Raw genomic sequence first — 26,705 nt, forward strand, 5'->3', positions numbered from 1 at the left:
GAAACTGAGACCAGGGGCAGTCAGAAAGAGAGGGGAGGGCAGCGCGCTGGAGGTGGGCGGGACCTTCTGGATGGCAGGGCAGTGCGGAGAGGGGCCTGCGGGTCTAGGAAGTGGTTGTCTTTTCCCTTTCTTCTCTGGCATCACAGATACGTGAAAGGTCAGTGCTGAGAGAATCCAAGCCTTTCTTCTCAAGAAGGAGAAATCGAGTCTTCTTTCGAGCAAGACGGCTCAGAGCCACTAAAAGGGAACACAGAACCCTGTAGAGCCCACTCTCCTGCCTCCCAGGTTGTGAATTTTCTAACCCCAGGGGGAATCAGGAGGACCCAGCCCCTGGGATGTTCAGCACAGCAGGGGCAGTTCCAGCACTCTCTGCAGCTCAAGCAGCTGGGCTGCCTAGCTGGTGCCAGGCCCTGCCCAAGGGATCCATGGTACCCAGTCCCACCAGCAGCATCAGCAGCTTAGCTATCCTGAGAACTGGGACCAGAAAATGCATGTTGAAAGGAGACTCTTTTGATGACCCAGGCGTCCTCCACCCCAACCCCTCCCCACTCCAAGCTGCTGGGTGTGCAAGCCCAGGGATACTGCTACCTCCACCTTGGTGACCCCCCAACTCCTGAGCCCGCAGACATTGCGAGGCACAGTGTGCACAGGCCCTGCCATTTGAGAACTCAGACCCTAGCAAAAGCCTCCAAAGAAAACAATTTTCTGCCTTGGCCTCTGACTCCCCTGAAAATCTGGGGGGCTAATAGGAGGGACTTTTAACCCCCTTAGTCATCCTAGGAAGCCAAGCTGAATAGCAGTGACTGATAGTCACCCGACCACAAGCCAATTTTGCGGTTTCAGTTGTTTTCAGAAGGAGCAGCAAAGCAGTGCAGGAGGCCCTGGGCAGAGGAGTGGGCTGACTCCCGGACCCCAGCCCCTGCCCAGGGCACTCTGCCCTAGCACAGCTCAGCCAAAGGCCAGCAAGACCCAGAATTGCACCCACTTTACAGATTCTCACAGATGGGGTTTGCAACAACTAGAAGCAGCCCTCTGTATCCCCTCCATGTACCCCTGGCTACTTTACTGGCAAGGCTGGCTGCTCTCTGCATCCACGATGAGCCCTTCTGCTTTGCTTTTCTCTTTTCTTTTCCTTCATTTCCTTTCCTTTCTGTTCTTTCATATCATTTCACTTCCTTTATGTCTCCCTCTTTCATTTTTCTCTCCTTCCTTCTTTTCTTCTTTTCCTTTCTTTCTCTTCCTACCTTATCCCCTCCTCTTTCTCTCCTTCTCTCTCTGCCCCTGCCCCATTACATGTGTGCCTGGCAGGAATAATCTAGGAGCCACAAGGAAGAGAGCAGAGGCCCCTGAGTCCCCCAGGTATACTCCAGAACCACATCTGTCACCTCCCTCGTGAGCTCCAGGGAAAGAGATCAAGATTAGCTCTAAGGGAAGCTTCCCGCTGAGTGGAGTTTGGAATAATCTCAGAAATATAGAATGCCAAAATGTCAGAGCCGTGATGGAAATTAAACCACCTACTCCACTGAGGAACAGAAGCGCTGAGAAGCCGCACAACGTCCACAGAGTGTGGCTAGAACCAGAGGTGCCCACTCTCAGAACAGGCTCCAAACGGCTTCCTTCACTACCCTGCAAGCTGAGAATTCTCTCCTCTTCTCACGATTTTCAGTGTAAACCAGACCCCTTGTCCTCATGACCAGACAGAAGAAGAAAGTAAACAGGGATGGGCTTGGCTCAAGGATGTGGATACAGGTCAGTGGCAGCCCAGGCACAGAGAGCTACAGCATTTTGGTAACATATGGCATCGCCGTGTCCTCTTCCTCTAGGAAGCCTGCTAGAATTAGGAATGGGCCTGTCTCCCTCCACACCTGGTGGCCTCAGCCATGGCAGAGAGAGAAAGGATGAACGAGATGTGCCTGAGTACCAGCCACAGCTCGCAGCCCTGAGTGACAGGGAGGGAGGAGGAGGAATGAAAGGGGCAGGAAGTGGGGTCCGGACAGGAGTGGGGGTGCATGAAGCTAGGGAAGGGGAGGCACTCCCACGGGGAAAAAAGCTGCCCTGATGAGTCACTGCTGCCCAGGTGCAGCCCTCCTGGGGGCTGCCCAGCCGCGTTTAAGGTTTGTCATGTGATTTCTATGAAGGATAATGGAGTGGTGGGCCAGCTCTCAAGAGCCGATTATGAGTATCTCTTCCCAGTGCTCAGTGCTGAGGTAGCTTACATTGGAGAGCCGGTTGTTAAACATTTGCCAGCACACCACTGGATAATGAGGTCAGATTCAGAGCCAGGAGTGTACGTGTCTTCATATGGGTGCGAGATTTCCATGCATGTGTTAGTGTGCACTATTCCTGGGTTCCTGTGGCACCTGGGACACACCTGTGTGGCACTGTGATCCTGGTTGCGTGTGTTGGGAGGAGTGTGTCCCTGCACGTGGGTGCCCTGGAAGTCTGGTAGGTGGGGAAGGGATGTGCATGGAACTGGGTCGGTCTGTGTGCTTTGTGTATCTGGGGTGATATGACAGGGTGAGTCTGGAGGGTGGTGTGGTGACAATGCAACTGCCTGACCGTCTGTGGGGGACTAGGCCAGCACCTGAGACCAGAGACACACCTCTGAGCTCAGAGGACGCAGGGAGTGCTGAGACCCTGTGCGAAGTCTCACCTTTGCACTGCCTCTGTCCTCAGGCACAACCATCTGCCAGTCTGGGAGGAAGTGGAATGTCCAGGTGGGCATAGGGCTCTCTGATCCCTCATGTGAGTTCTCTGTGTGTGCTGGGAACACCACAGAGGCCAGCACCAGGGGGCACTGTCCTCTCCCTTCCCCCTTACCCATGCAGGGGTGAACTATTTCCTTCACACCATCTCCTGATCCTCCCCCTCACCTCCCATCCACAGTGTGCTTTTGCTGTCTGCGGGGGGAAGGGAGAGTTCGGCTCCTGCAACACCCACAAGGCCAAGGGCCCCAGGAAAGGGGAGGGGCAAGATTATTACTCAATCAGCCTGGCCACCTTCTCAGCTCTGGGCTGGAGGCCTGGCGGGCATCCCTCTAAAGTGACATGGCCCCCTGCCCCTCGCCTCACTGACTGCCTCCAGCTGCTCTGTCCCAGGGGACTTGGCTCCACTGCCACATTGACCTTTGAGGCTCCAAATGAGGTCTCATCTCAGTCTCCCCACCAAGAAGTCCTGCAGGTCTCTTGCTCCAGGGAGGTATGGGTAGAGGGACCAGAGCTGTTTCTTCCCACCCCCTCTCTGCCCTGGCCCATAAGGCCAGAAGAAGAAAAGCATGAAGACAGGACAGGTGAGAGGAGGTGCGGAGCGGCAGTCTTTCCTCCCTGTACTCTTCCGCCTCAGATCCCTTAACCCAGGCTGTGGCCTGGGGACCTGTGTGTTCTCACGCCTGGACCCACCCTCATCCCTCTTGCCTGGAGCCTTCTGCCACCCACTCGCCTCCCACAGTGGGTCTCTCTGCTCACCTTCCTGCCTCTGTTCCCAAGGCCAGGCCAAGCTCCCCAGCCCTAGAGGGATCTGCTGTGAATATCCAGGGGACGGGATCCCTCAGTTCTTTGGAAACGTGTCCCCAGGAAGTTCTTCCTAAAGTTTAACCCAAGGTTCCTTTTGTTGCAGCCAGAGCCCAGCACCTCCCAGGCTGGAAGTTGGGTCTTCCTCCCACTCCAGCCAACACTCTCCTTCAGGTGAAGCTGGATCAGGTGGAGAAACAACCCAGCTCCAAAAACGAAAACAAAAGTCTCTGTTCATCCCCTACCCACCCTGCCCACCCCTGCCCCCAGCCACCACATAAACCCACAGGGCATTGGAGCCTTCATCCCAAAATGAGTCAGGGCCCTTCAGAGGGTTGAACTAGGGTGCAAGAATTCCCCTTCATGCCAAGCAAGGGTTCTATCTGATAGCAATCTCCATCTAGCCTCCTTGGGCCAAGGAGCAGGTTGGCCTCCCCAGTGGGAGAGGTCCGACTATCGGTGGGAGCTCGGCTGGCCTGGATGTGCCTTTCGCCCTGGCCTCCTCTAACACCAAATTTCACTCCCCCTGCTTGACACTAAGGGAGGATCTGAGCAGAGCGCCTAAGTGTGGAGTTGGGTGCAAGAAGTGCTCAGGCCTGCTGCACTGGGCTCTGTGCCTGCCTCACAGTCTGCCCTCCACACCCACTTTCCAAGGAAGCAATGGAAATAGAAACTTACCCCTAGGTCTGAGGCCCCAGGGACCCTCACAGGGTACCAAGAGGCCAGCTCCAAATCTCCTGGCTTGTTCTTTCCACCCTCACACTCGAGGGAACAAGAGGACTTTCCCAGAGAGGAAAGAAGGGCTTAGGGGTCCCAGAGCCAAAGAAGATGCCTGGGAGAGTAGAGGCAGCAGTGGCCCAGCTGACCCCCAAGGAGAGCCTGCTCCCCCACCCCTGCCCCCTGCGCTGCATATATTCTCTCCCCCTAAAATAGCATCTCTGGAGGGAGGAATGGGGGAGTTCTCAGTTCACCATTCTCTCCTTCCCGCAGTGCGTTCACAGCTCTCGCGCTGTCTCTCACGACCTGGTTTCCCTGCCAGGCCCTTCTGCTCTGCCTCCACCCTCACCACCTCACCCTGCCAGGTGCCAGGACCTCTTGGCCAGCGAGGTGGCCTGCTCTCCACGGCCCATCATTTCCCACTTCCAAGCTGTGACTGTCACACCATTCCCTCCCCTCTTTGGGACAGAAGTAAATTCAATCCACACAGTTTGAGCATCAAATGTGTCTGTGCGTCTGTGCTGCAGTCACTGGGGCAGGGGACAAAGGTGTCGCACTGCCACGGTCCTGATCCTTTTCCTCCAGGATCCCATTGCCTGACACTCAGAGGCCTCTGACAGAGCTGGGAGTCCCTGGGGTTGCAGGAACGGGGGTCTACCTTTGCCGCCCCACACAGCCACAGTCTCACACTGGATCCGGATTTACCTCATGCCATTTTTAGAATCTCATCGCAAGCCCTTCTGCTCTATTGTGTGGCCTGTTTCCCATGTAGAATGGTCCATTGAGCTAGTTCCAGATTGGCAGGGGAGGTTCGGACCTTGGCCCTGGGAAATGCCCATTCTGATGGGGAAGGCAGGACACAGACTGAGAACACCGGCAGAGACAACTCCCCAATTAGGTAGAGCTGGAGTCATTACAGCTGCCAGAGGGGCGCCAGGGAGAGGGTTCCTAGAGGAATAGAGTGGGGAAGGCTCTGAAGAAGGAAAGGTCAGGGCTCAGGTGTTTGGGGTTGAGGGAAGTGGGAAGCTAGAAAGAGGTGTCTGCCCAACCTGGAGAGGGATGAGCCACAGCGGTGCATTTCCCCTGCCCAGGGCCCTGCTGTGGGGCTGACCTCCTGTCCCCTGCACCGTGGGAGTGTTGGAGGCAAGGAAAGGGAAACTCAAAGTCCCCCCCAAGGGAATCGCCTCCCGCCTTGTTATTTCTGGCTCCATTTTCTTGGTCAAGAAGGGTGTCAGTGGTAATGCAAATTAGGAGGTGTTTGAGGTGCTGGCCGACACCCATCCTGTCCCCTCAGCCCTCCCCCTCCCCCATGCCCACACTCACATAGCTGAATAGGACATCTGTGAGATGCGCCTGGTGACTCTGCCCTTGGCTGAATTGGCATGCAGGATGGGTGAAGCTGTGGGCTAAGACTGGGTTCTCAGGGGCATCTGCCTCTGCTGCAAGGAAGGGCAGGAGCCGAGAGGGCCTCTAGCTGATGCCCAGGTTCCCCCTGCATAGCCCCTTCGTGCCCTCAGCCCTGCCAGACCCCTCCCTGGTCATTACATAGAGCCCCATGGCATCTACATGGCATCTGCATGAACAGCGAATGCACAAACCAGTAAGTGCCTCAAGCTGGAGCCCTCTCTGCCGGGCTTCGGTGTAAAGGGTAGAGGCCCCTGAACAGCATGGCTCGCAGCCCTCTGCAGATGTGGGTTGGCTCTCAGAAGGTAACCAGGGGGCACAGCCTTGAGCACCGAGAATGTCTCTGGGGTCAAAACAGAGAAAGTGGAGGAAGTGCAGGAATAGGGGCAGGTGCTGGAGGATTTCACACATTTTCCCCACACTACGTGGCCACTGCCTCAGACACCTTGCTCACCCCTTTCCAGCTAGGGCCCCCTGGCCCTTGTGGTTCATCCTTATGTCTGACCTCTATTCTTCCTGTGGCTGCCAAAGTTGGTCTGTTCCTGTCCTTGCTGAGGGAGAGATGGGACAGGGGGAACTGTCCTGCTCTCCCTACCCTAAAAAGACATCACTGAGTGAGTCCCCCCCCCAACTCCATTCTTCATTAGTCCTAATCAGCTGGGTGAGGTGTTTCTGATTAACACGGCTGACTCACCCACACACCCCTCCCCTTGTTAGGATCCGATGCTCCCGACATACACTCTGCCGCACACTTGTGCACGTACACACACCACCAGCTGCTGAAAGGAGCTGTTGCTGTGCTCAGCTGATCGCCTGACACAGCCTGCATGGGGACCCAGGCCAGGAGCACGGGTCTCCATGGCCTGGTAGCTCTGGCTGGGGAAACCCTGTGGGGAGAAGGGGTATAGCCAGAGAGACCGTGGGACACTGGCCTTTAATACAGCATGTGGTGATGCGCCCGAGGGGGGTTTGTTCCCTGTGAAGTCATCTTCCCCCACCTGTGCATGTCTGGCTTTGGGAGAGTGAGTGGGTCCCCCATGTGTGTCTTTCCAGCCTCAACAGAGGTCTTCCTTCTCTCCCACTTGCTCCTGCCACAGTTTTCCCACACTCTTCCCCTTTCCAGGAGCCTAGAGACCCCTTTGCCTCTGCATTTTCTCAGCCCCAGTGTCCTGCCTCCCTGTCTCCACAGAGTAATGAGTAGCAAGTGTCCTTCCATGATCACAGTCCTTGAGAGAGAAGGGATGAGGACTGGCAGGGCTCCCTAGCCTTTTCCCAGCTCCCCACGCCATGTCCTCTCCTTTTGGTGGCAGGGGCAGGGGGGAGGATTAGAGAATTAAAGACTGGGGCACACTAGCTTTCTCTCCTTCCCAGCATTCCCTCCCAGCCCCCAGCAACTTTCCGCCCTGCACCTGAGCCCTCTCCCAGGTTCCTAGAAATCAAGGAGACAAGCTGCCAGAACCTGCGCCCTGTGTCCCCACATTCCCCCTCACCCTGGTGACAGGAGAATGTCCGGGTTGCAGGACACTTGGGTTCCCTCCCACCTTCAGACATGCGCAAGGACCAGCGGTGGTTACCTGGGTCATCCCCCTGCCTCTGCACTCTCATTCCCAGCTATCCTTTGCGCCTTTTCTCAACAGCAGGATTTCTTTTTGCCTCGTGTGTCCCTAAACCACCCTTATTCATTCATGCACGTCTCCTAAGTGCTTCCAAAGATCCAAAAGGCACCCAGGTCCAGAAATTTGGGTGCTGCCTTCCTCCATGGAGATGGAGAAATAGCAGGGGGCACTATACGGGCACCCATATGCCAAAGGTTCCAAAACCTTCTTTCCCAGGGCTATGAACCCGTGTCACATAGGGACGGCTGGTCAAACTTCTCCTGGCACTCAGGACTTGGCTGTGGGTGGAATTGAGCTTGGATGAACTCTGAGAAGGCAGCATAGCTGTTAACTGCAACAGAGAACCCAGAGTGACTGGGAAGTCTTCCCACAGGCATCTGGTCTTTGGCATTGAATGGGAAGGCACATTTGCCCTGACTCTGGAGCCGAACCTCACACCTTCAATGAGCAATTGCCTCTGTCCTTGTTTTGTTTTTAAGTGAACTATTGACCGAAAACGGCCACATGGAAGAGAAAGGCACCCAGTTGATGAACAAGTCACTGAAGCACTTTTTGCAGACATAGGGCACAGCCCCAGCTGGGACAGAAGTCATGGGTTCATGACCCAGCTCTGACCTTCCAGGCTGTGGGACTTCTGAGGCAGTGCTGAGCCTGGAACCCAGGCCCTCCCCTGTTCTTAGACCCATGAGGACATGGAACACGGATGTTCTTCCTCTTTGAGGCCCCAGCCTGGTTCCTGACAAGCAGAAATCATTTGATGAAGACATAACTGTTACTGATAAACCCCAAGGCTTTAGAACCTCAACTGGCCAGACCTATTGGGTGGGAAATTCAAGAGGCCTGCTCGGGACTGGGTGGCTGCTTTATATCTATCTGTTCTAATGACTGCCATGCCACAAGTCATCTGCAACCACTTACATGTCTACACCTCCAGAACCGCTCTGAATGTGGGTGCCCCATGCATCCCCTACTTGCCCAGTGTCTACCTCCCATGGTCATAGTCCCTTGAGACACACTTTCCAAGACCTCCTGCTACCAAGAGCTCTACCCGCCCCCCGCCCTGCCCCCAGCCACAGAGGGCACAGACTGAGCACAGATGGAACAGGTAAGTTTTATTTGGACTTTTAACTTGTTCAGAGAGCACAGGGGGCCCCACCTCCCCTCTCCAGGCCCCCTTCCCCATTTCCCCTCCCTGGGGATGCTCAGGGTACAAAGACATGTCCTTGGCCCCTTCCCCGCCCGACACACCCCTTCACTCCCCTGCTCTATGGAGGGGAGGGGTGCAGGGAGGTGGGGCCTGGAAGAGTTGGATAAGAGCGGGACATGCGCTGTCGGTAGCGGCCACTGCTCCCCGCCCGGAGCTGAGACCTGGGAGAGGCGCGCAGTGGAGCGGGGTGGATTCATTGTGGGGTGGCAGGCTTTCGCCGTAGAAGGCTCCCCACCTCAGCCCTGGGGACCCCCTGGCCTCCTGCTTACCCGTCCTTCTGAGGGTACAACTCTGAGGTAGATTTCACAGAGGAAATGTAGGTGGGTGGGTGGAGTGTGGGAAGGGGTTAGCTCTTTTGAAGTTGATCTCCACAGCACCCTGGGCCTGTTCTCAGGTTCTGGCCTGGGAGGCAGGGGCTGGTGACACCCACCCAGCTAACAGAGGCTGAGTCACACAAGGGCTCCAGGGCACCTGTGGTGTCAGAGGCTCCAGTGGAGGGTTGAGGGGGCATCTGCCTTCACAATCTGTGCCTCAGTGCCAGGGGTGTCAGGAGGGCATGGGTCTGGGAGGCTGGCAGACAGTCCCCTGGCCATAGGGGCATGGTGTAGGGCCTTGGCCCTCAGAGAAGACTCTTTATGCTAGATCTTCCCAGTCCTCCAGGATCCTCCTTCTCCTCTCCACCCCTCCCTATTCCCTAGAGTGGGCAGAAAAGGGAAAGGAGGACAGGGCTGGCCTGTAGGGATGTCAAGAAACAAGATATCTCCCTCCCCCAATGGGGGCCCATGCCATGAGCCCTAGGCTGGCCACAGGATGGAGGAACTGGGGTCAGTGCTCAGAGCAGGCTCTGAGACCCCAAAGACAGCCTGTGGATGCTCCCCAGACAGAGCCCCATCTGAAAAAGATGGACATTTGGGGAGGGGTGCAGGAGCTCCTGGAGTCCTCTAACACCTTCCCCCCACCCCAGGCCCAAGCACTAGACACCTTCTTGGATCCAACCCTGTTTAAGAACAGAAAGGCAAAAGGAGAGGCCTGGGAGGGGTATGCCATCCCCATCCCAGCCCAAGTCCCCACCTCCCAAGCAGAAACCAGGAGCATGGGGGAAGCCTCGACTGATCTCCCAGGAAGGGCCAGAGCTGAGTGGTGCCTGGACCAGGGAAGACGGCACGCACGTTGACTCGGTAGCAAGTGGAGGTATCTGGGGGTCGCAAGGGGCAGGGACCCCCCACGAAATTCATGCAGCATTCAAAGTGAGTGTTTGGGGGTGACAGGAGAGGACAGAGAAACAGCCAGTGGGTGGGGGTGGTGCCCTAGATCTTGCTGTTCTCCAGGTGGGAGTCAATGTGTTTGATGAGGGCATCATCCGGGTACCCGACAGGGAAACCCAGCTGGCAGAGGGGGCAGCTGCGGATGTCGGAGCCCACCGTCTCCATCAGCAACTGTGGGGAGAGAAGGAAGTCACTTATGGTCCCCAGCCCCCACTCATGGTACCCACATCCCAGCCTGCCCTGTCCCAGGACCCAGGGCAGGCAGGGCTGTGGCATGCAGGAGGGGTTCAGCCACCCTTTCTTCAGCACCGTCCTCCCCCACACCAGCTCAGTGTCCACGCACTTGCCCAGGGACAGGGTCCCCAGGAGGCAGGTATGAGAGAGTCACTGCTCAGCTTGCCACGGCATCTGTGGTAAGGAGGGAAACCAAGACCCAGACATGCCCCCAGAGTGACTAAGACACAGCTCCCGGATAACTCAAAGCAATGGACAATCCTAAACAAGGTACAACCCCAAAATAATTTTCTGTCTGGCTTTGGAGTATATTTTGGTCTTTCCAGGTTGCAATGGGTGGCTTTGACATTCAGGGAACTCATTATTTCAGTGAAACGATTGAGCCCTGAGATAGGCTTCTGTCTTTCAGGACTGACAGAAAAGGGCAAGCGCTCTGAGGCCTGAAGGAGGGAGCTGGATAAACAGGCCTGTTCGTGTGTTGGCTGGTGGCCTGCTATGGTCAGTAGCCACCATCACCATAGCCAATATAATAGCAAATGCTTGAGCCAGGCACTGTGCTGACTGCTTTAGGCTCACTGCCTGCTTCTTAAGAACCCTATAAGGTAATCAGATACTATAATCATTATCCCCATTTTGCAGATGAGAATATTGAGGATCAGAAAGGATAAGTAACTTGCACAAGGTCCCACAGCTATTAAGTGCTGGTGTTCGGAATGAAAGGCAGAACTGTCACTCACTCCAAAGACCATATCCTCATCCAAGGAAATGAACGAAATCTTAATGGGGCAGGCCCCAATTTCTGGTGACAGATGACCTCGGGAAAGGGAGGTGAAGGGACCTAGACTGTGGCCCGGGGTTCAAGGAGGGTGAATAGTTTGTGCGCTGACACCCGAAAGGGGCAGGGCCCCCAACGGAGCGTGAAGCTCTGGGGTCTCAATCTCAAGGCCCGGTCCAAGGTGGGCGGAACGCGGGCGCCCCACTCACGTTGATGGACGGCCAGGACTGCGCGTGCTCGGCGTGGGCGTAGGCGGTGGCGGCTGGCGACTCGGGGATGGGGAAGCCCGCGCAGAAGGAGGCGCAGCGGATAGTGCCCACCTCCGGGCTGGGCGGGCTGGTGGGCACAGCCCACTCGTCCTCCTCCGACGGCTGCTTCTCGAAGCGCAGCCGGATGCCCTCGAAGGCGCGCCGCGGGCTGAGGGGCCTGCCGGGGCCGTAGAGCTCGCTGCCGTAGGCCCGGGGCTTGGGGAGCGTGGCCGCCTCGGCCTGCAGCCAGGGCGGGGAGGCGCCCATGTAGGCCGCGCCCTCCGCCAGCTCTGAGTAGCTGCGGCGGCCCTGGAAGCCGGCCTTCACGTGGTGGCTGGGCGGCTTGGCGTAGGCGCGCTCGGCCAGCGTCCTCTCGCCCGGCGGGGGCGGCGGCGGCGGCCTGGGCTGCGGGGCCGGGCAGCTGGGGGGCACCGGGGAACGGCGCTGCGGGCTGGGGGACTGGCACGGCGGCGGCACCGGCGAGCGGCGCTGTGGGACGGGCGACGGGCAGGAGGGCGAGGCCGGAGAGCGGCGCTGCTGCGGCGAGGGGCACGGGGGCACGGGAGAGCGGCGCTGGGGGACGGGGGACTGGCACGGGGGGCAAGGGGGAGCCGCTCGGGCAGGCGGGGAGGGGGAGGGGCACTGGGGGGCCGGCGAGTGGCGCTGTGACAGTGGCGAGTGCCTCTGGCCTGGAAAAGAAACCGGGACGGGGTCGGGGGACAAAAGTGCAGAGAGAAGACCTCAGAACTGGAGCGCCAGGGGCTTGCCCGGACCCATGCCCACCAACTCCAGGCCACAGGAAAGGAAATAAAGGGTGGTTCCCAGGACCAAGATGGTTGCCATGGCTACCGGCTCCTTCCCGGGTCCCGCCGCAGCCTCCCCTGCCCTGCCCCATCTCACCGCCACTCCGGGCCTGCTCCTGCAACAGAGTCCTCAAGATTTTCCCCTGTAGGGAACTCAACTCCCGAAGCCGGCCCAGCTCCTCTGTCAGCTCGGTGTAGGCCAGCGCCAAATTCACCCTGAAGTCAGAGGGCAGTGGGGAAGACAAGAAGGGCAGTGAGTCTACCGTCCCAGCTGTGGAGGAAGAACTGGCTCTGCCCCAGCATCTGGCCCCACCATGCTCCCTCCCACCCGCAGGGTGCTCCTACCCCAACTGCAGAAATCCTCCCTACCTTTAAGGTCCAGCTCAAAAGCCACCTCTTCCAGGGAACATGCTGAGACCCATTCCCTGGGCTAGGGCAGTGGTTCCCAGCCTAAGTGCAGGGACAGGGAACAGAGATTCCAAATCCCTGAATCCCTGCGTGCATCAGGCACTGTCCGTGGCCTGAACACAGCTCATACAGGTATGTGTGAATGTTTTTCTAATCTGTGCAAAAGCTGTGATGATGAATTGAAGCATGGATTCATTAAAAAGCTGTGCTGAATTTATAGTAGCTTCTGTCACTGTGAATTTTCTCAAGCAGTGCATACTAAAAGTGTTGTAAGTATAATCTGTGTACTGGGAGTGGGATCCATGAAGAGTCCTCACCTTTGAAAAGGTTGGGGACCCTGCTGCATAGAATAGCTCGTTCCATAAGTGAAGATGGTTTCCTGGCTGGTGGAGGTGCTAACTGATAAACTTAACCACAAGCCAACCCAATTCCATGTCCACTGCACCTGGCTCCACCTCAAAGCTGCCTCTGGGCTCTTTTCAGCCTTGCCCCTCCCAGGACCTCCTTGCTGTACAACTCCACCAAGGCCTTAACACTGAGATCTTTGTGAACAGTTGCTGTACACTGCACACTTGCAGGGAGTGCCAGTCACACCGGGCACTTCTCAAAGGCTGCCTTGTTCTAGAACTTTATGGGGAGTTCCTTGATGGTGAGGATTATGTCATTGTATTTATATTCCCAGCACCTTGTCCAGGGCGTGGAAACCAGCAGATGTTCAGTAAGTGGATAAGGCATTTGAGCCTCTCCCTCCATTTTTCTTTCTCCCTCCCTTTCTTCCTCCCTGCTTCCTGTTCAGGCATCTTGGGCACCCACCCTCATGGAGCTGGAACAGACTTGGCAAGGAACCTCACCCACTTCCTTTTCCCCTCCTTTCTAGGTCATTTGCAACCCAGAACCATGGAAGGTCATCACTCCACTGCTCTCTGCCTTCTCCCCCTGTGGCCTGCGAGGTCCCAGGAGCCCTCCCTGACCTTATGGGAGGCTCTGCCATGCCCTTGGGCCCTGCCTTCATCACTTTTCTGAGTGTGGACAGAGCTTTGAATCTCCCTGAAGGCAGAGATTTGGGTTTCTTTGGCTCTCCCCACCTCCAACTCCAGAAGGGACTCAGGAACTTAGTGGAAGCTGGAGCTGGGAGAAAATACCAGGTGTCACTCCACACAGATCTCCTCTCAGGGGAGGTCTTGTCCCAGGACAGAGAGGTCAAGGGGGCCCAAGTTCTAAAGCCTGGAGGGCCCTATCCCCATCCCATAGTGATGGACATGTGGATGGGAGAGTGTGAAGACAGCTGTGAGGCCAGGCTGATGAATGAGGAAAGGGGTGAATGAGCATAGGGGTGTGTGTGTGTGTGTGTGTGTGTGTGTGTCTAACCCTAAAGGAGAGGAGGGGAAGTCGTGAGGTCAGGGCTTCAGAGGGCAGGAAAAGAGAAGTGGAGAGGGCAGATGACTAGGCTCCCTGCTCCGCTCACTGGCTCTCTCTTACTAATCCTGGGGCCGAAACTGCCCCTCCCACAAGACTATTTTTAACCCATTTGGGCCAAAGCCAAATTACTGCAAATGGGCCAGGTCTCTGGGAGACAGCCCTCTTCTTAGGGAGGGAGAGTCCTTGCCACCCATCTGATGGTGAGCAGGGCTGGGCAGGCAGAGAGTCCTAGAAGCTGCTGCTGAGACCCTGCGGCCTCCATCCCATCACATCTCAGCCCTTGTTTTTGTTAAATGTGTCCTGTGCCCCCTCACCCTCAGCTCATGGGTCTGTGGGAAGAAACGGCGTCTCCCCGATCAGACTGGGAGGTCCAGGTGTGTCCCACATCAAATTGGGGACTCCCTAAGGGAAGGCTCCCCCTCCAGACCGAGGACATCTGTGGGCAGGAGCTCTGTGTCCCCCATCAGACTGGGGGCTTTCGGAGGGCAGGATCATGCTATCTCCTTGACAGCAGGGGCAGGAGAGGGCTCTGGGCAGGGCACAGACAGTGTGTGGTCCTCTATCCACACAGCCAAAGCTTCTCTCCCCATCCACTTTCACTGCTGTATCTCAGGCGACAGATACAGGTCGTTGTTTTCACACCCCTCCTCAGAAATCTCACCTGCCACACTCAGTTCCCAGGCCCCTGTCACTCCCCTGCTTACCTCCCTCCCCTTGTCAGGAGCTACTCCAGTTTCTACCACCCAGCCCCTGTCATCCTTCTCACAGTGAAACAGACAGGGTGGCCAAAAATGGAAGGAAGAAGCCCCTGGCCCAGAATGCCCAGCCCCTCTCCCAGCTCTGCCCCCTGGGGCCTGAGGCAGGGGGGTTCTGTCCACTCAGAACTTCAGGCAACCCTCACAAAGACTGCTAAGTCCCATGCAAGGTGATTGACCTGACCTCCTCCTGATGCCCCATGGCCTTTTGGGACCTCCCCCTTCATTGAGTGTCTCTCTCCATCTCAAGATGCACAGGCCTGGGCCGCTGAAGATGCTAACGACCTGAATGACTCACTGAAAACACTGCCAATTCAGTGGAAAAAAAAATCTCAACTTCACAACACAACCAAGAGTTGCACACGTGCACCGAAATACACATTCCATTTCCTGGCTTCCTGGCCCACACCTGAGCGCTTTTTCACCATCATGACTCTTTGGGAAGAATGGGTCAGGTAAATGGCAGCAGATGGCTGCATCTGGATGCTGCTTTATTGCTTACATGATAGGAAAAAGTTCTGAGTCTTTCAGAACCTAGGAGGCACCCAGAGAGAAAAGAATCAGATGATCTGTATGAGTGCTCACCCCAGGCCAGGCACTCTGCTGAAAACTTTATTCATCTCCACAACAACCCTTCGACATTGCGACTGTTACCTTCATTTTAGGGATGAGAAAACTGAGGCTTACAGAGGTTAAGTTACTTGACCAAAATCACAAAGCCTACTAGTAATGGAGTTGCTGGGATGGGAGCTCTGTCCCCTAGACTCCAAAGTCCAGGCTACTGACCATTATGCTATACTGTCCCCCAAAGAATCGGGAAGGAGGGGAGAGGAAAGGCAAGGCAGCAGCAGAAGGGAAAGACAAAGAGGAGGCGGGGGCTGGGGACATTGGCAGTGGCCTGGAAGCCCTGAGAATCACCACCCCTTCCTTGGGGGTGATAGGCACATGTGGAAATGGAAGATCAGAGCAATTAAGAGGCTGGCTCAAGGTCACAGAGTGGCAGTGGCACACAGCAGATTCAAACGCAGGTTCTTGGCACCTCAAGCTGGCAACTTCGGAGGTGCCAGAGAGCAAATGGCAGAGCTGGCATGAAGGAGGGCCCCCTGGGCTGCGAATATTCCATCCTTCACATCCTTTCATTCAGTCTTTCCACGAATAATTCACGGATCTCACACACTTTTCCAGAAACGATAATCATCATTGTACTGTTAAAGCAACTGAGATCAGTAAGGTCTGTGACCTAAGCGACCTCCTCTGTAAAAGGCCTCTTTCTGCCCAAACCAGCTGCAAGACACTTGAGATCTCGCATGCTCCGTGCTGCCCTGGAGCCAGGTGAGGATGCCTCAGGGTCAGAGTTCAGGTTAGTGCGGTGTCACGGTGTCACGGCATTAGAGCTGGGGACGGCCTTGAGGACAGGATTAAAGGAGCCAGCGTCAGACTAGGAGTGGGGTTGATGTAGCACGTGGCCAAAATTATGGACAGAGTTGAGGATCAGGATCAGGAATAGGGTTAGAGTCAGGGATGGGAGCAGTAAAAGGGTTAGGATTAGGGTTAGGTTTAGAGCTGTTCATCTGGTCAGCATCATTGTCTGATACAGAATTGGGAGGAAAACAGAAATCCAACCTTCCTGGGCCCTTCCATCCTTGCTTGAAGCTGCCCCCCGCTGCCCCAGCCACCTCACCCCTGTGGGTGAATTTAGGGACCAAACTTTCCACCACCCACAGGCACACCCAGCATCAGTCTTCCCGCCCGACCCTCGGGGAGGGGACCACAGGCACCGGGCCGTGGAGCGGACTTGAGGTTGCGGGCCGGTGGGGAGGAGGAAGTTGCTTTGCAACAACCCAGTGCTCCACCACTTCCTTTCGGGCGCCTTGAGCCCCTTCACTCTCCTCGACCAGCTATGACTGGTGGGGTCCCCAAAGCCTGGCTCTTCGTGGCAGCCCCTGCCACCAATCCACCAGAGCTCCCGGGTCTAGAAAGCCGTCCCAGATGCAGCTGATTGGAGCAGCTCAGGGCTAGGCCTGGAAACCAGAGTTCCCACATAGGCGGGGTGCCCAGAGATCCCAGTTGGCCTAGGACTGTCCCGGTTCACACTAGTTGCCCCAGCATAATTATTAATAGTGCCCCCTTTCAGTTTCAAAAGTGATCCAGTCTGGTCAACAAATCACACAGTCGTCCCTCATATAAGGGCCTTCTACCTGAAGAAGAACCTGAACCAGAAACACACCACCGAGGCGCCATCACCCCATCTGCTCAGGACCCACTTGGCATCTGCACTGAACTTCTTACTGAACTTCTCAGATTACTTCACTTCTCTGCACCTCAGTTTGCTCATCTGTAAAAGGGGGATGATACCTACATCGCGTTTGTGAGAATGAAATGAGATTTTGTAGGTAAATTGCTCACATAGTGTCTGGCATGGACAAAAAAAGTTCAGGGGAGTGCCTAGGAGACAAGTGGAGAAAGGGGGATACTTGCTTTGAGACTTTTCTTGGAGACACCAGCCTAGTGGCTTCAGTTTAAGGAGGGAAGATGGGCGTTTCCCATCGAGGAAGAGGGCGCGGGCACGAGCTGCCCCCGACCCTGCTGGCAGGCAAAGCACCAAGGACTAGGGCTGAAAGCCCACACATCCCTCAGACTCGCCTAGAGCCCTTCACCAGGCTCTGGGAGCCCCCGAGGCTGCAAGTGCTCAGGGGTTAACTCCGGTGAGTGCAGCGAGGGTGCCCTGGCCGAAGGAGACTTGAAAGAAAGGAAGTAGGGAGGGTGAGAAGCGTGAAGGGGGAGGCCCTGGGCCTGCTGGTTCTGGGGCATGAGGCTACGCTCAGGGTATGCGGGGGTCTCCGACTTCCGTCCTGACCCACCCCACGCTGCCCTTGACCTCCGTGCAGAGTTTCCATCCTCTCTCTCGAGTTCACACTTCTTCCCACCACTAACCGCAGCCCACGCAGAGGCTTGTGGGTGGAGAGAGGGGTGGGGGGGAGGTGGTGCGGAAAAGGGCCCGGGCTGCAGCGCTGAGCCCCCAGCGTTGGGAAGAAAGAAAGGCCTACAGTTTTTCCCTCATTGCCCATACTGAGTCCCCATCTTCTCCTAGATGGACCCTGCACAGATGAGCCCACCCTTACTGGGTCCTCATTCCCCTCACAGACCCCCTGTCCCCTCAGAGCCCTTATCCCCCTCAAGGAGTCCCCTCCTAATTTCCCCTCCCCCTCAGCATGGCCACAGCCTTGAAAAGGCCCCACTCTGGAACCCCAGGCTGGGGAGCTGGGCCCAGAGAGAAAGGGGCCGTGGGTGCTGCACCTCCCACCTGGGCTGCGACCCCCCTAAGGGGTCTTCACCTCCCTGTGTATCCTCAGGAGCAGGGTGGGCTCTGCTCCCACTGCCTCCCTCATCACTGCCTTTGGCCTCTGCGTGACCCCCAGTGGCTCTTCCTCTGGGGCAATTTGTCTCCCTGGGCTCTGTCCCCAGGAGCTAGGTTAACCAAACCATGGGTTTCCCAGGGGGTCAGACCTGGAGGGGAGTAGTCTGGCTCAGTCTGATCTGGGTGTCTGTTTGCATGGGAACGTTAACGGCCAAAACTTGTGGGCCAGGGGCTGGGAAGGAAGGGACTGGGAAACCCTAGGGCTGGGGCTAGGACCCAGGGAAGGGAATCAATAGAGATGGGGATGGGGGCAGTTAACCTTGAGGACTCCCGCAATAAAACTGGCTGCCCTGGAGGTGTCTAGACCAAGACAGGGGGGCATACATACATACAGAATTCACCATACAGAAGACTCCCGCCTAAGAGTGGGCTGAACTCAGGAATTGTGTGTCCCCCTCCTCAGCCTTCACATCCTGGTCCTCCTCACCCCAGCCACACCACCAACCTGGGTCATCCAGCCTCGACACTCACTCCACTCCCAGAAAAGCCTACTTGTAAAATTCCGACCAGCCTGGAAAGTCAGGTGGAAACAGAAGGAAGAGGGGCGCTAGTGGGGGAAGAAATGCTGAAAGCAAGTGACTGAGGCTTCCTTGGGTGGGAGGACAGGGGAGGGAGCACTCGGGAAGCAGCCTATTACCAAAAGGAGCTGAGTTTATAAGAAAATAAAACTACCGGGGGAGTGAGGACTTCCTCTGAGAATTAACGCTTGCCAAACTAGGGCTGTCCAGAGATGCTCGCTCGGCCTGAAAGGAAGCGTGTGGCTGGGCAGCAGGGCCTGGCTGGCTCCAGATGCAGAGATCTGGGAGGCTGGAGGCAGAGCGGAATCAGAGGGAAGGAGGGGAGGAGCCAGGAGGTGGCCTCTGGTAAGCCTGTAGGGCCAGTCCCCAAGCAGAGCCTAGCTCCCTCCAGCCAAAGGGCCTGAGAAGGGCAGGCGCCTTGGGAGAGAGAGAGGGAAGGGGCTGCTCTTGTTAGAATGGGCAGCGTGGATGGTACGGCCTCCTAGTCCCTTATGGGGTGGGCTTCCTTTCACTCATAAAATACAACCTTGGCCCCTGGGAGCCACTGCCTCTTCTCTGCCTCTACCCACCGCCTCTCCTATCTCCCAGCATTGACTGGCCCCTGAGCCTGTGGAATCCAGAGAGGTAGAGTCCAAGTCAGTAAAGAAAGGTCCCTGGGATTCAAAGCCTGAAAAGCCAGACTCCAGCCCCACCAAAATGTCCTCCCTTGGAGTTCTACCAATTCAGGGAGATTCACTGTTGGTTTGATAAGAGGGGACTGGGTTCAGTGACCCACAAAGGGCCCTACAGCATGACTTCTGGGAGAAGCTAGGATTGGAGAATGTGTATGTGTGTGTGTGTGTGTGTGTGTGTGTGTGTGTGTGTGTTCCAGGTCTGGGCACATGGGCTATGATGGGCCCCAAGCCCCAGCCACAAGCTAGGGTGGACCCTCTCCACAAAGGCCTAGCCGAGGGGTCCCACCCACCAGTCCCACAAACTGCGTTCTCACCACCTCCCCAGCTATCACAGCTCCACCCAAGCCCTCACCCTAAGGTGGGGAGGTAGGCGAGGGGTATCCCCAGTTGGCCAGAGGCTGGGAGGAAGATGAGGAAGAAGCCTGCTGGGCAGGAGACCTCTGGAGCCCTGGAGCTGGGTATGCTGTGCGTTGGGGGGTTGGTTCCTGCCCCTCTCTGGGCCTCAGTCTTCTCCTCCAATTAGAGTAGGGAGTCTGTGCCACACAGCTCATCTTAGGGGAGAGGACTTAGGCGGAAAGAGGTTTGAGCTCTGTTTCTCAGAAAGTGGGAGAGGGTGAGTTCAGTGCGGATGTGGAAGGCACCAGGTTCCACTGTTGCCGGGTGGCTGCTCACTCCTCCCTTGCTGCCCAGTGCCCCCCTGGAGGCCCCAACACTGGGTCCCCCACCAACACAGCTCCCTTGCCACTCTCTGCTGCCCCCTTCTTGGTAGGATTCCAAGGGAGCACCTCAGCAGAGCAGATTCTAACTCCCCACCCCATGGCTGTGTGAACCCAAGGAAGCCTCTCCTGTCTCTAAGCCTCAGGCTTCTCTCTCCTGAGATCAGCAGACAAGGCCTAACAAATCCCGAGAAACACCACCTCCCTCTTCCTCACTACGGAGGGGAGGGTGAACCCAACTCACTGGGCCTTGTCACTGCAATAGAAAATGGGGCCCTACGGAGGCCCAAAAGCTCAGCAGGGGATGTTACGCTGGACACAGCGACAAAGCAGCCGAGTGTCACTTAGCCCCAGCATCTCCAGAAGATACAGGCTTGGGCCCCAGAGGAAAGCAAAGGGAATGTCCCAGATCCCACTCAAGAACCACACCTCCTGGGAGTCGAGACCAGCCTGACCAACATGGAGAAACCCCATTTTCTACTAAAAATAAAATTAAAAAAATTAGTTGGGCGTGGTGGTGTATGCCTGTAATCCCAGCTACTCGGGAGGCTGAGGCAGGAGAGTTGCTTGAACCCGGGAAGCAGAGGTTGCGGCAAGCCAAGATCACACCACTGCACTCCAGCTTGGGCAACAAGAGCAAAACTCTGTCTCCAAAAAAACAAACAAACAAAAAAAGAACCCCACCTCCTTCCTATGAAGGATGCACACAGAGCAACAGCAGCCCAGACACTACATCCCTGAGGGCTGGGTGGGGAGGTCTCCCAAACATCACGGAGGGACGAAAGGCAAACCTAGGGGGCCCAGGGTTACCAATGTGACTTACTGATCGTCCCCAACTCTTTTCACCCATGCCATGTCCCGCTCCGACTGGTTGGAGGCCAGATCCTAAGGAAGAAGATGGAGAGGTCAGAGCCCAAGCTCACCCCTGCCAGGGCCCTTCTCTACCGTTCCCTGGGCCAGTCTGCACACAGTGGGGAAGGTCCAGCCCTGGACCTCCAGAAGCTATTCCAGGTCCCTGCATTTACCTGGGCCCGGGTCTCCTGCAGCTGCTTCAGCTCCCCCTGCAGCCGCTCACACTCTGCCTGGAGCTGCTCCTCCCGGAGCTGAGCCCCCCGGGCCTCTCCCTGCGCTGCCTCCAAAGCCTCTTCTAGCCGCCGCCGCTCCAGGTCACTCACACTGGGTGTGGGGCCCGGCCAGCCTGCTGTCGGTGGACAGGACAACGTCAGGTGGGCTCAGCTGCCTCCTCCAGCTCCCAGAGCCACACAGAGTGAAACAGGGGAGGATGCAGCATGGAGGATTCAAGAGAGAAGCCAGGACAGCTAGCCAAGGAGGGATGACCGCGACAAGGGCAGCGAGGAAAGATGGGCTGAGCCGCATTTCTAATCTTCCTGGAGGCCAGGAAAAAAATAAGATGGGCTCTTGAAGGCTTTACTGGCCAGACTCAAGTCTAGAGCTTCTGCAGGGGCCTCTCCTAGTCACAGCCAGAGAAGGGGCAGGGGGACTCTGGGTGGGGGTGCCCTCTGCTGGCAGGCGCAGGAATTGCAACGAGGTGGTCGGAATGCCCGAGTTAGAAGGGGAGAAATTAGGGTAACAGTGCGGTGAGGTGAGGGGACAGCAGGTAAGGGAGGATGGGGTGATTATGGAGAAATAGATTATATTACAAATGGGATGGTAAGTAAGCGGGAGGTGTCTAGGAATGCTGAAATGGGGGTTGGGGACTAGGAGGTGAGTAAGTTGGGGTCACTGAGATCTCACCATGACTCAAACCAGATCCCCCTCTCAGTGCCAGGTAGTGCAGGTCCAAATCAGCGCAGGGCGGCGCGGGGGCTGGCGGCGGGCTCAGGTTAGAGAAGGCTGCATCTCGGAGGCCTTGCTGTTGCTGCAGCTGCTGCTCCAAACCACAGATCTGGCGCAGGTGCGTCTCCACCAGGGCCCTCTGGAGAGAGAGACAGAGGTGAGGGTCTGTACAGGCCCAGGACTTCCCCATGTCTGGAGAGTCATCACCCCAAACTACAGCAGAGGCCCCAGATCACATGTTCCAAGCCCACTCTCCAAGTGGCCGTGAGTGCGAAGTCTCGTCTCAGCCACCTCAATGCAGCTGTTGAGGGCTGTTGCCCCTGGCTAGGTCAAGTTAATGCCCCTGCTCTGTCATTAACACACAGGGACACTTAAAAGAACACTCAGCCCCCCTGTTTGGAGGCCAGTCCCCCTCAGGAGCATCAGAACTTCCATTTGCATACGTGACAAGAGCTTCCGGGCTTCACACACCTGTTCCATAAAATGGGGATAACAGTCCCATACTCATCTCTTAGGGTTGTTTTGAGATTTAAAATGAGCTAGTGTATGCCAGGTGAAAAGAACAGTGCCTGGCACACCCTGAGTGCCACATAAATATCTGTGATTATGAAGGCAAAGCATCTATATATGAATGCCCCATCACCCTCACTACAGCCTGGTGAGGGTGTTAATATTTGCCCCACTTTTCAGAGGAGGGATAGAGGCTAAGTGACTTAACTGAGGTCATGGCTTGGGGTTGGCTGAGACCATGTCTCCTGATTTTTTTTTTTTTTTTTTGGAGACAGGGTCTGGCTCTGTCACCCCGGCTGGAGTGCAGTGGCTCGATCTTGGCTCACCAAAGCTTCCACCTCCTGGGCTAAAGTGATTCTCCCACCTCAGCTCCCTGAGTAGCTGGGACCACAAGCGTGCACCACCACGCCTGGCTAACTTCTTTTTTGTATTTTTTGTAGAGATAGGGTTTTGCTATGTTGCCCAGGCTGGTCTCAAACTCCCTGACCTCTCAAAGTGCTGAGATTAGAGCCATGAGCCACCATGCCTGGCCTGTCTCTTGATTTTGACCTGCTCATCAGCACAGCCACACCCTGACTCAGAAGCACACCCAAGCACAGGCCCATTCTAGCAGTCACACACTCCTGGTCACCTCTGCCCTCACCCTCACAGCCTCCCGGGGCAGTGCTCACGGGCACAGGGTCACCCCAGCGTGACAGCCAGGCATACACACAGAGACAGAGGTTCTCACAGGGCCACTGCATGGCCAGGATGCACACAGTCACTGCAACATGGATAGCACATGCAGTCTCCCTCACAAGGGCAAACGGGCGGGCACTCACAGATATACATGAACACAAGCAGGGCACATACAAGTGGTGTGTGACACATGGGATTGCATACTGTCACAGGCTGGAATCCTCACACACAGAACTAAATGCACACATGCACACACACAACCAGCACAATCCAGCGCGACAACTTCAAGCACCCCTGGCTCCCCAGGCCTCACCATCTCCCCAAGCTCCGTCTCCAAGTCGCTCTTCTCCACACAGAGTTTCTCATAGGCCTGGATCATCTCTCCAAGCTGTTCTTCCTGCTCCTTGTTCTTCTGTAACTGGATGAGGCCCAGAGGGCCCCACCACAGGGTCAGTCCCACACTGGACTTGGGGCTGGGAAGCTCACTGCACCTCCCCACCCCCACTCCCAGCACCCTACGGAGGTGCAGGAGCAGCTGCAGCTGGTCTTAGGGACGACCTGGACATCTCTAATCAAAGGGGCAGAGGCCAGATCCTGGGGGGTGTGGAGGGAAGGGTATCAGAAACAGACTGGAGCAAGATGCGCAGGGGGTGCGCCCAGCCTGGGAGGCTCACCTCGTGCTGGAACTGGTTGAGCCGTTGCTGCAGGCTGACCTTCTCCACCTCCAGCAGGGAGCCATCCTTGATTTCATACAGAGAAAAGCCATGCTCCTCTCCAAAGTCACTGATCAGTGGGTACTGCGGGTGGGGTAGGGCTTCAGGAGAGCGGGTTCCCGGATGCCCAGCCCAGGCCTCAGCCTGGCTGTGCCCCCAACCCCACAACCTGCCTCAGACCCTTGACCCTCCTTCTCCTTGGCTAGTGGGATCCCAATTCCCATGGGCCTGCAGCCATCTCCCACCCACCAGATCTGTTTTAGATCCCAGATCCAGCCCTTCCAAAGCCGACAGGAGACAGTCGGCATCCAGAACAGCCACATCTCTCATGGGAGACCCTCAAGTTCCCAAGAGTCTGCACAGTGACCCCTCTTTTGAATCCCTGGTATCTGCCAGATTCTCAGTACCCCTCCCCACCCCACACACACTGTCAGGCGCACCCTCCTCTCCAAGGTCTGACCTTGATCTCGTAGACTTTGAGGCGGCGTCGGAGGGTGGCGTTCTCCCTCTCCAGGCCCCCCAGCCGTTCCTTGATGTCTCCGTAAGCCGTGATGAGGGCAAAGTGGGAGGCAGAGCACATGTCGTCCCCAAGCGAGGGGTCTCCGGGACCGTCTAGCCACACTTCACTGGGCCCCAGGGCCTCCTGCGTCAGTATGCTGATGTCGTCCTCGAACATGGACTCCATGGCGAGGGCCGGGCCACGGCCCACACAGGGCCTCCTGGGAGAGCAGGAGCAACCGTGGACAGGGCCGTCTGTCTAGGGTTTGTCCCTGGTACCCCTCTCCCTGGCTCCGCACGCCCTGGGGCCGGCTGAAATGCAACTCAAAAGCTTTCTGCCCCAAGCTCAGCGGGGACTCCCATGGCCCATTCCCAGACTCCTCAGCCCCATCCTCTCTGCCGCCTTGGGGAAAACGGACTGGAACCAGGTGAAGACCCCGCTGCCAGGGTGTTGACAAGTAGGGACAAGTAAACCAGGCCGGCAGCAGGGACAGGCTCCTGCCAGAACCCAGGGAGACCTGTGGATGGGAGAGGGCTGCCTTCCCAGCCGGGCCGGGCCCAGTCCTTAGCGCTTCTCCACCCCAGGCCTTACTTCCCCAAATACCTCGCCGCCAAGCTCCTTAGCCTGGGCCTCTGGCACCCCAGCTCCTCCCCAAGGAAGGCCCAGAGCTGCGCGAGGGTCGGCCCCTCCACAGTCGGCACGCCCTCGGCTGCACCCCCGCCCAACTTCCCCACTTCCTCCCGCAGGATCCCAGAGTTCAGGAAAAGGAAGCGCCTCCCCCGGGCGCTCCGGGGTTGTGGCAGCCGTCCAGGACCCCTTGGCCCCTGACCTGGGACCCACAGGAAGTCCTTGGCTGAGTGTCACGGGGCGCAAACTGGGGAAGGGGGCCCAGGTGGAGGGGGACGCGAACGAATTCCCAAGGCCGTCTCAGGGTGCCTGCGCGCCGGGAAATGGGGAACCCTACGAGGGGGCAGGAATGACTCAGGCTCCCGAAAGCAGGAGTAGGCAGTGAGGGGGTGCGTGTGTACTTCTCGCGGGCCTGGTTATGAATGTGTGTCTGGGGTTGGCGTGTGGGGGGGGTGTGCGTCTGTGAATGAGTGTAGGTGTGTCAGTCAATGAGTGCCTTCAGGGTCGCAGGGGCGTCGGGACGGAGTGGGGCAGCGGTCGGGAGGCTGGTGTGTGTGCACGCGTGCGTGAGCGCGTGGGCAGGGTGGCACGTTGGGGCCGCGTGTCACGTGAGACGCGAGGGGACTGTCCGAGGTGTGTGCGCGCGCTGAAGCGTGTGTGCGCCCCGGAGAGGGGGCTTGGCGGGGAGCTGTGAGTTCAGACAGCGGGGCCCCCAGATCCGGCTGCAGGAGCTTGGGATGCAAAGGGCTCCGGCGCAAGCTCCAATTCAATCCCCCGCCATCCCCCGCCACCCACAGGCCCATCTAAGTGCCAGGGAAACGCGAGTGACTGGGTCTGAGTAAGGAGTGTGTGCGCGCGTTTGTAAGGCCGGCCCCACCTTTAACCCTCTACTTCCCACGCCATCCCCTCCCCCCAGCTCCGCGCGCCAGCGCTCACACCCCCAGACCCCTGCCCGCCCCGCTGCGCCCACACCCCTAGCGGGGCTCTGTCCCCGAGGCCGCCCCACAAATGCCTCTTTCCTCCGCATTCCTCTCTGGGCCCAGCGCCCGGATGAGCGCAATGGAAGGGGGCTGGGGAAGGGGTGCGTGCCTCGGTCGGCCCGGGCCCCTCCTGCGGCTCCTTTAAGAGCCGCCCTTTAAACCCCTTTCGCTCGGCCGACAGAAATTGTCGCCCCTCCCCTCTCGGGGACCGAGACCACTCAGCCCCCTTCCCCACAGCCGGCCGGGCCCGGGGCCCCCGGACACCCTCTCGGGGCCGGGGAAGGGGCTCCGGGGGTGGAGCGGCCTGAGAAGCGGCGGCGGAGAGGGACGCGAGGGGATGCGGCCGGCCGACGCCGGACCCCTTCCCTCCCAGCCATCCCGTGCGGCTGCCAGCCGCTCTCCCGCCGCCTCCTCCTGCCCACCCCGCGACCCCCGAGGCCCGACCCAGGCGCCGCTCCCCTCCCCACGCCCTAGCCCCAGCCGGGGACTCACAGCTGCTGCCGGTTCCTGCTTGTAATCGCAGCTTACCCCCTCCGCCTGCTCCCTCCCCAAACGGGCACCAGTGCCCCCACCCCCCTGGCACCGCGCTCTGCTCCTCGCCCTGTCGCCGCCGCCGGGTCTCTCCCCACCCCCCCCCCCGCCCCCCACCCCCCTCCCCCCCGCCCGCCCCGCTCCTCCTCCGCCGCCGCCGCCGCCTCCGCCTCCTCCTCCCCGGCTGCTCCGGGTTTCTCCAGCTGGGAAGGCGCCCTGGACCCCGCCGCTGCCACCACCACGTGGTGACGGGCGGCGGCCCCCACGGTGCGGCCCCTCCTGGCAGCGCGCCCGGAGCCCACCGGCTCCCTGTGGCGCCCGCAGCCCGCGCTGGCGCCCCCTCCCCGACGCCTCCCGGCGCAGTGTGGCGTGGTGGCGTGTGTTGGGGGCGTCTGCGGTCAGTGCAGGGGCCGGGCTGGTGCTTTGGTTGTTTTGGTTGTTTAGTTATGGGCTGTATATTTGGGGAGGAAACGGGGCTGTTTATTTTGATTTTTTTTTTTTTTTAATCTTTGCGCTTTTGAGAAGGAAATCATTAGACCTACTCTTCGTTGTTCCTGGAAAAAGGGGCATTGCTGCGATAAATACATTGATCATAGGGTACAGAGAGATTAGAGTCAAAGCTGTCACTTCTTTGGAAGTGAGAGTGAACTAAGGAGGTCAAAGGTTCATTCATGAAGAAGGACA

General features: G+C 57.7%; 1 protein-coding gene across 2 annotated transcripts; it reads right to left on the bottom strand.

The window, feature by feature from the left end:
- Positions 1-8,338: 8,338 nt before the first annotated feature.
- TBKBP1 (TBK1 binding protein 1) lies at positions 8,339-26,096 on the bottom strand. 2 transcript variants are annotated; one of them, XM_009190452.2, is made up of 10 exons: positions 25,983-26,096; positions 23,845-24,103; positions 23,346-23,468; positions 22,985-23,089; positions 21,442-21,622; positions 20,712-20,887; positions 20,510-20,571; positions 11,876-11,994; positions 10,937-11,664; positions 8,339-9,889 (listed from the first exon to the last, which is right to left on the bottom strand). In XM_009190452.2, exons 2-10 carry the CDS (start codon positions 24,067-24,069, stop codon positions 9,761-9,763), a joined length of 1,848 nt encoding a protein of 615 aa, XP_009188716.1. In that variant the 5' UTR covers positions 24,070-24,103; positions 25,983-26,096; the 3' UTR covers positions 8,339-9,760. The 2 variants fall into 2 exon arrangements, with proteins under 2 accessions (XP_009188716.1, XP_009188717.1); XM_009190453.4 differs by lacking the exon at positions 25,983-26,096 and adding an exon at positions 24,487-25,416.
- Between the last annotated feature and the right edge of the window lie 609 nt (positions 26,097-26,705).

This window comes from Papio anubis, chromosome 17, assembly GCF_008728515.1.
Source record: "Papio anubis isolate 15944 chromosome 17, Panubis1.0, whole genome shotgun sequence".
In the NCBI taxonomy this organism is placed as follows: domain Eukaryota; kingdom Metazoa; phylum Chordata; class Mammalia; order Primates; family Cercopithecidae; genus Papio; species Papio anubis.

Bases quoted from the DNA above. Each gene is read 5' to 3' on its own strand.
- TBKBP1 (XM_009190452.2), bottom strand. From the start codon at position 24,069: ATGGAGTCCATGTTCGAGGACGACATCAGCATACTGACGCAGGAGGCC. The intron at 23,090-23,345 runs GTGAGCCTCCCA...GGCCTCATCCAG, and splicing joins TCAACCAGTTCCAGCACGAG to TTACAGAAGAACAAGGAGCA. The intron at 20,572-20,711 runs GTAAATGCAGGG...CTTCTTCCTTAG, and splicing joins TGCAGGAGACCCGGGCCCAG to GATCTGGCCTCCAACCAGTC.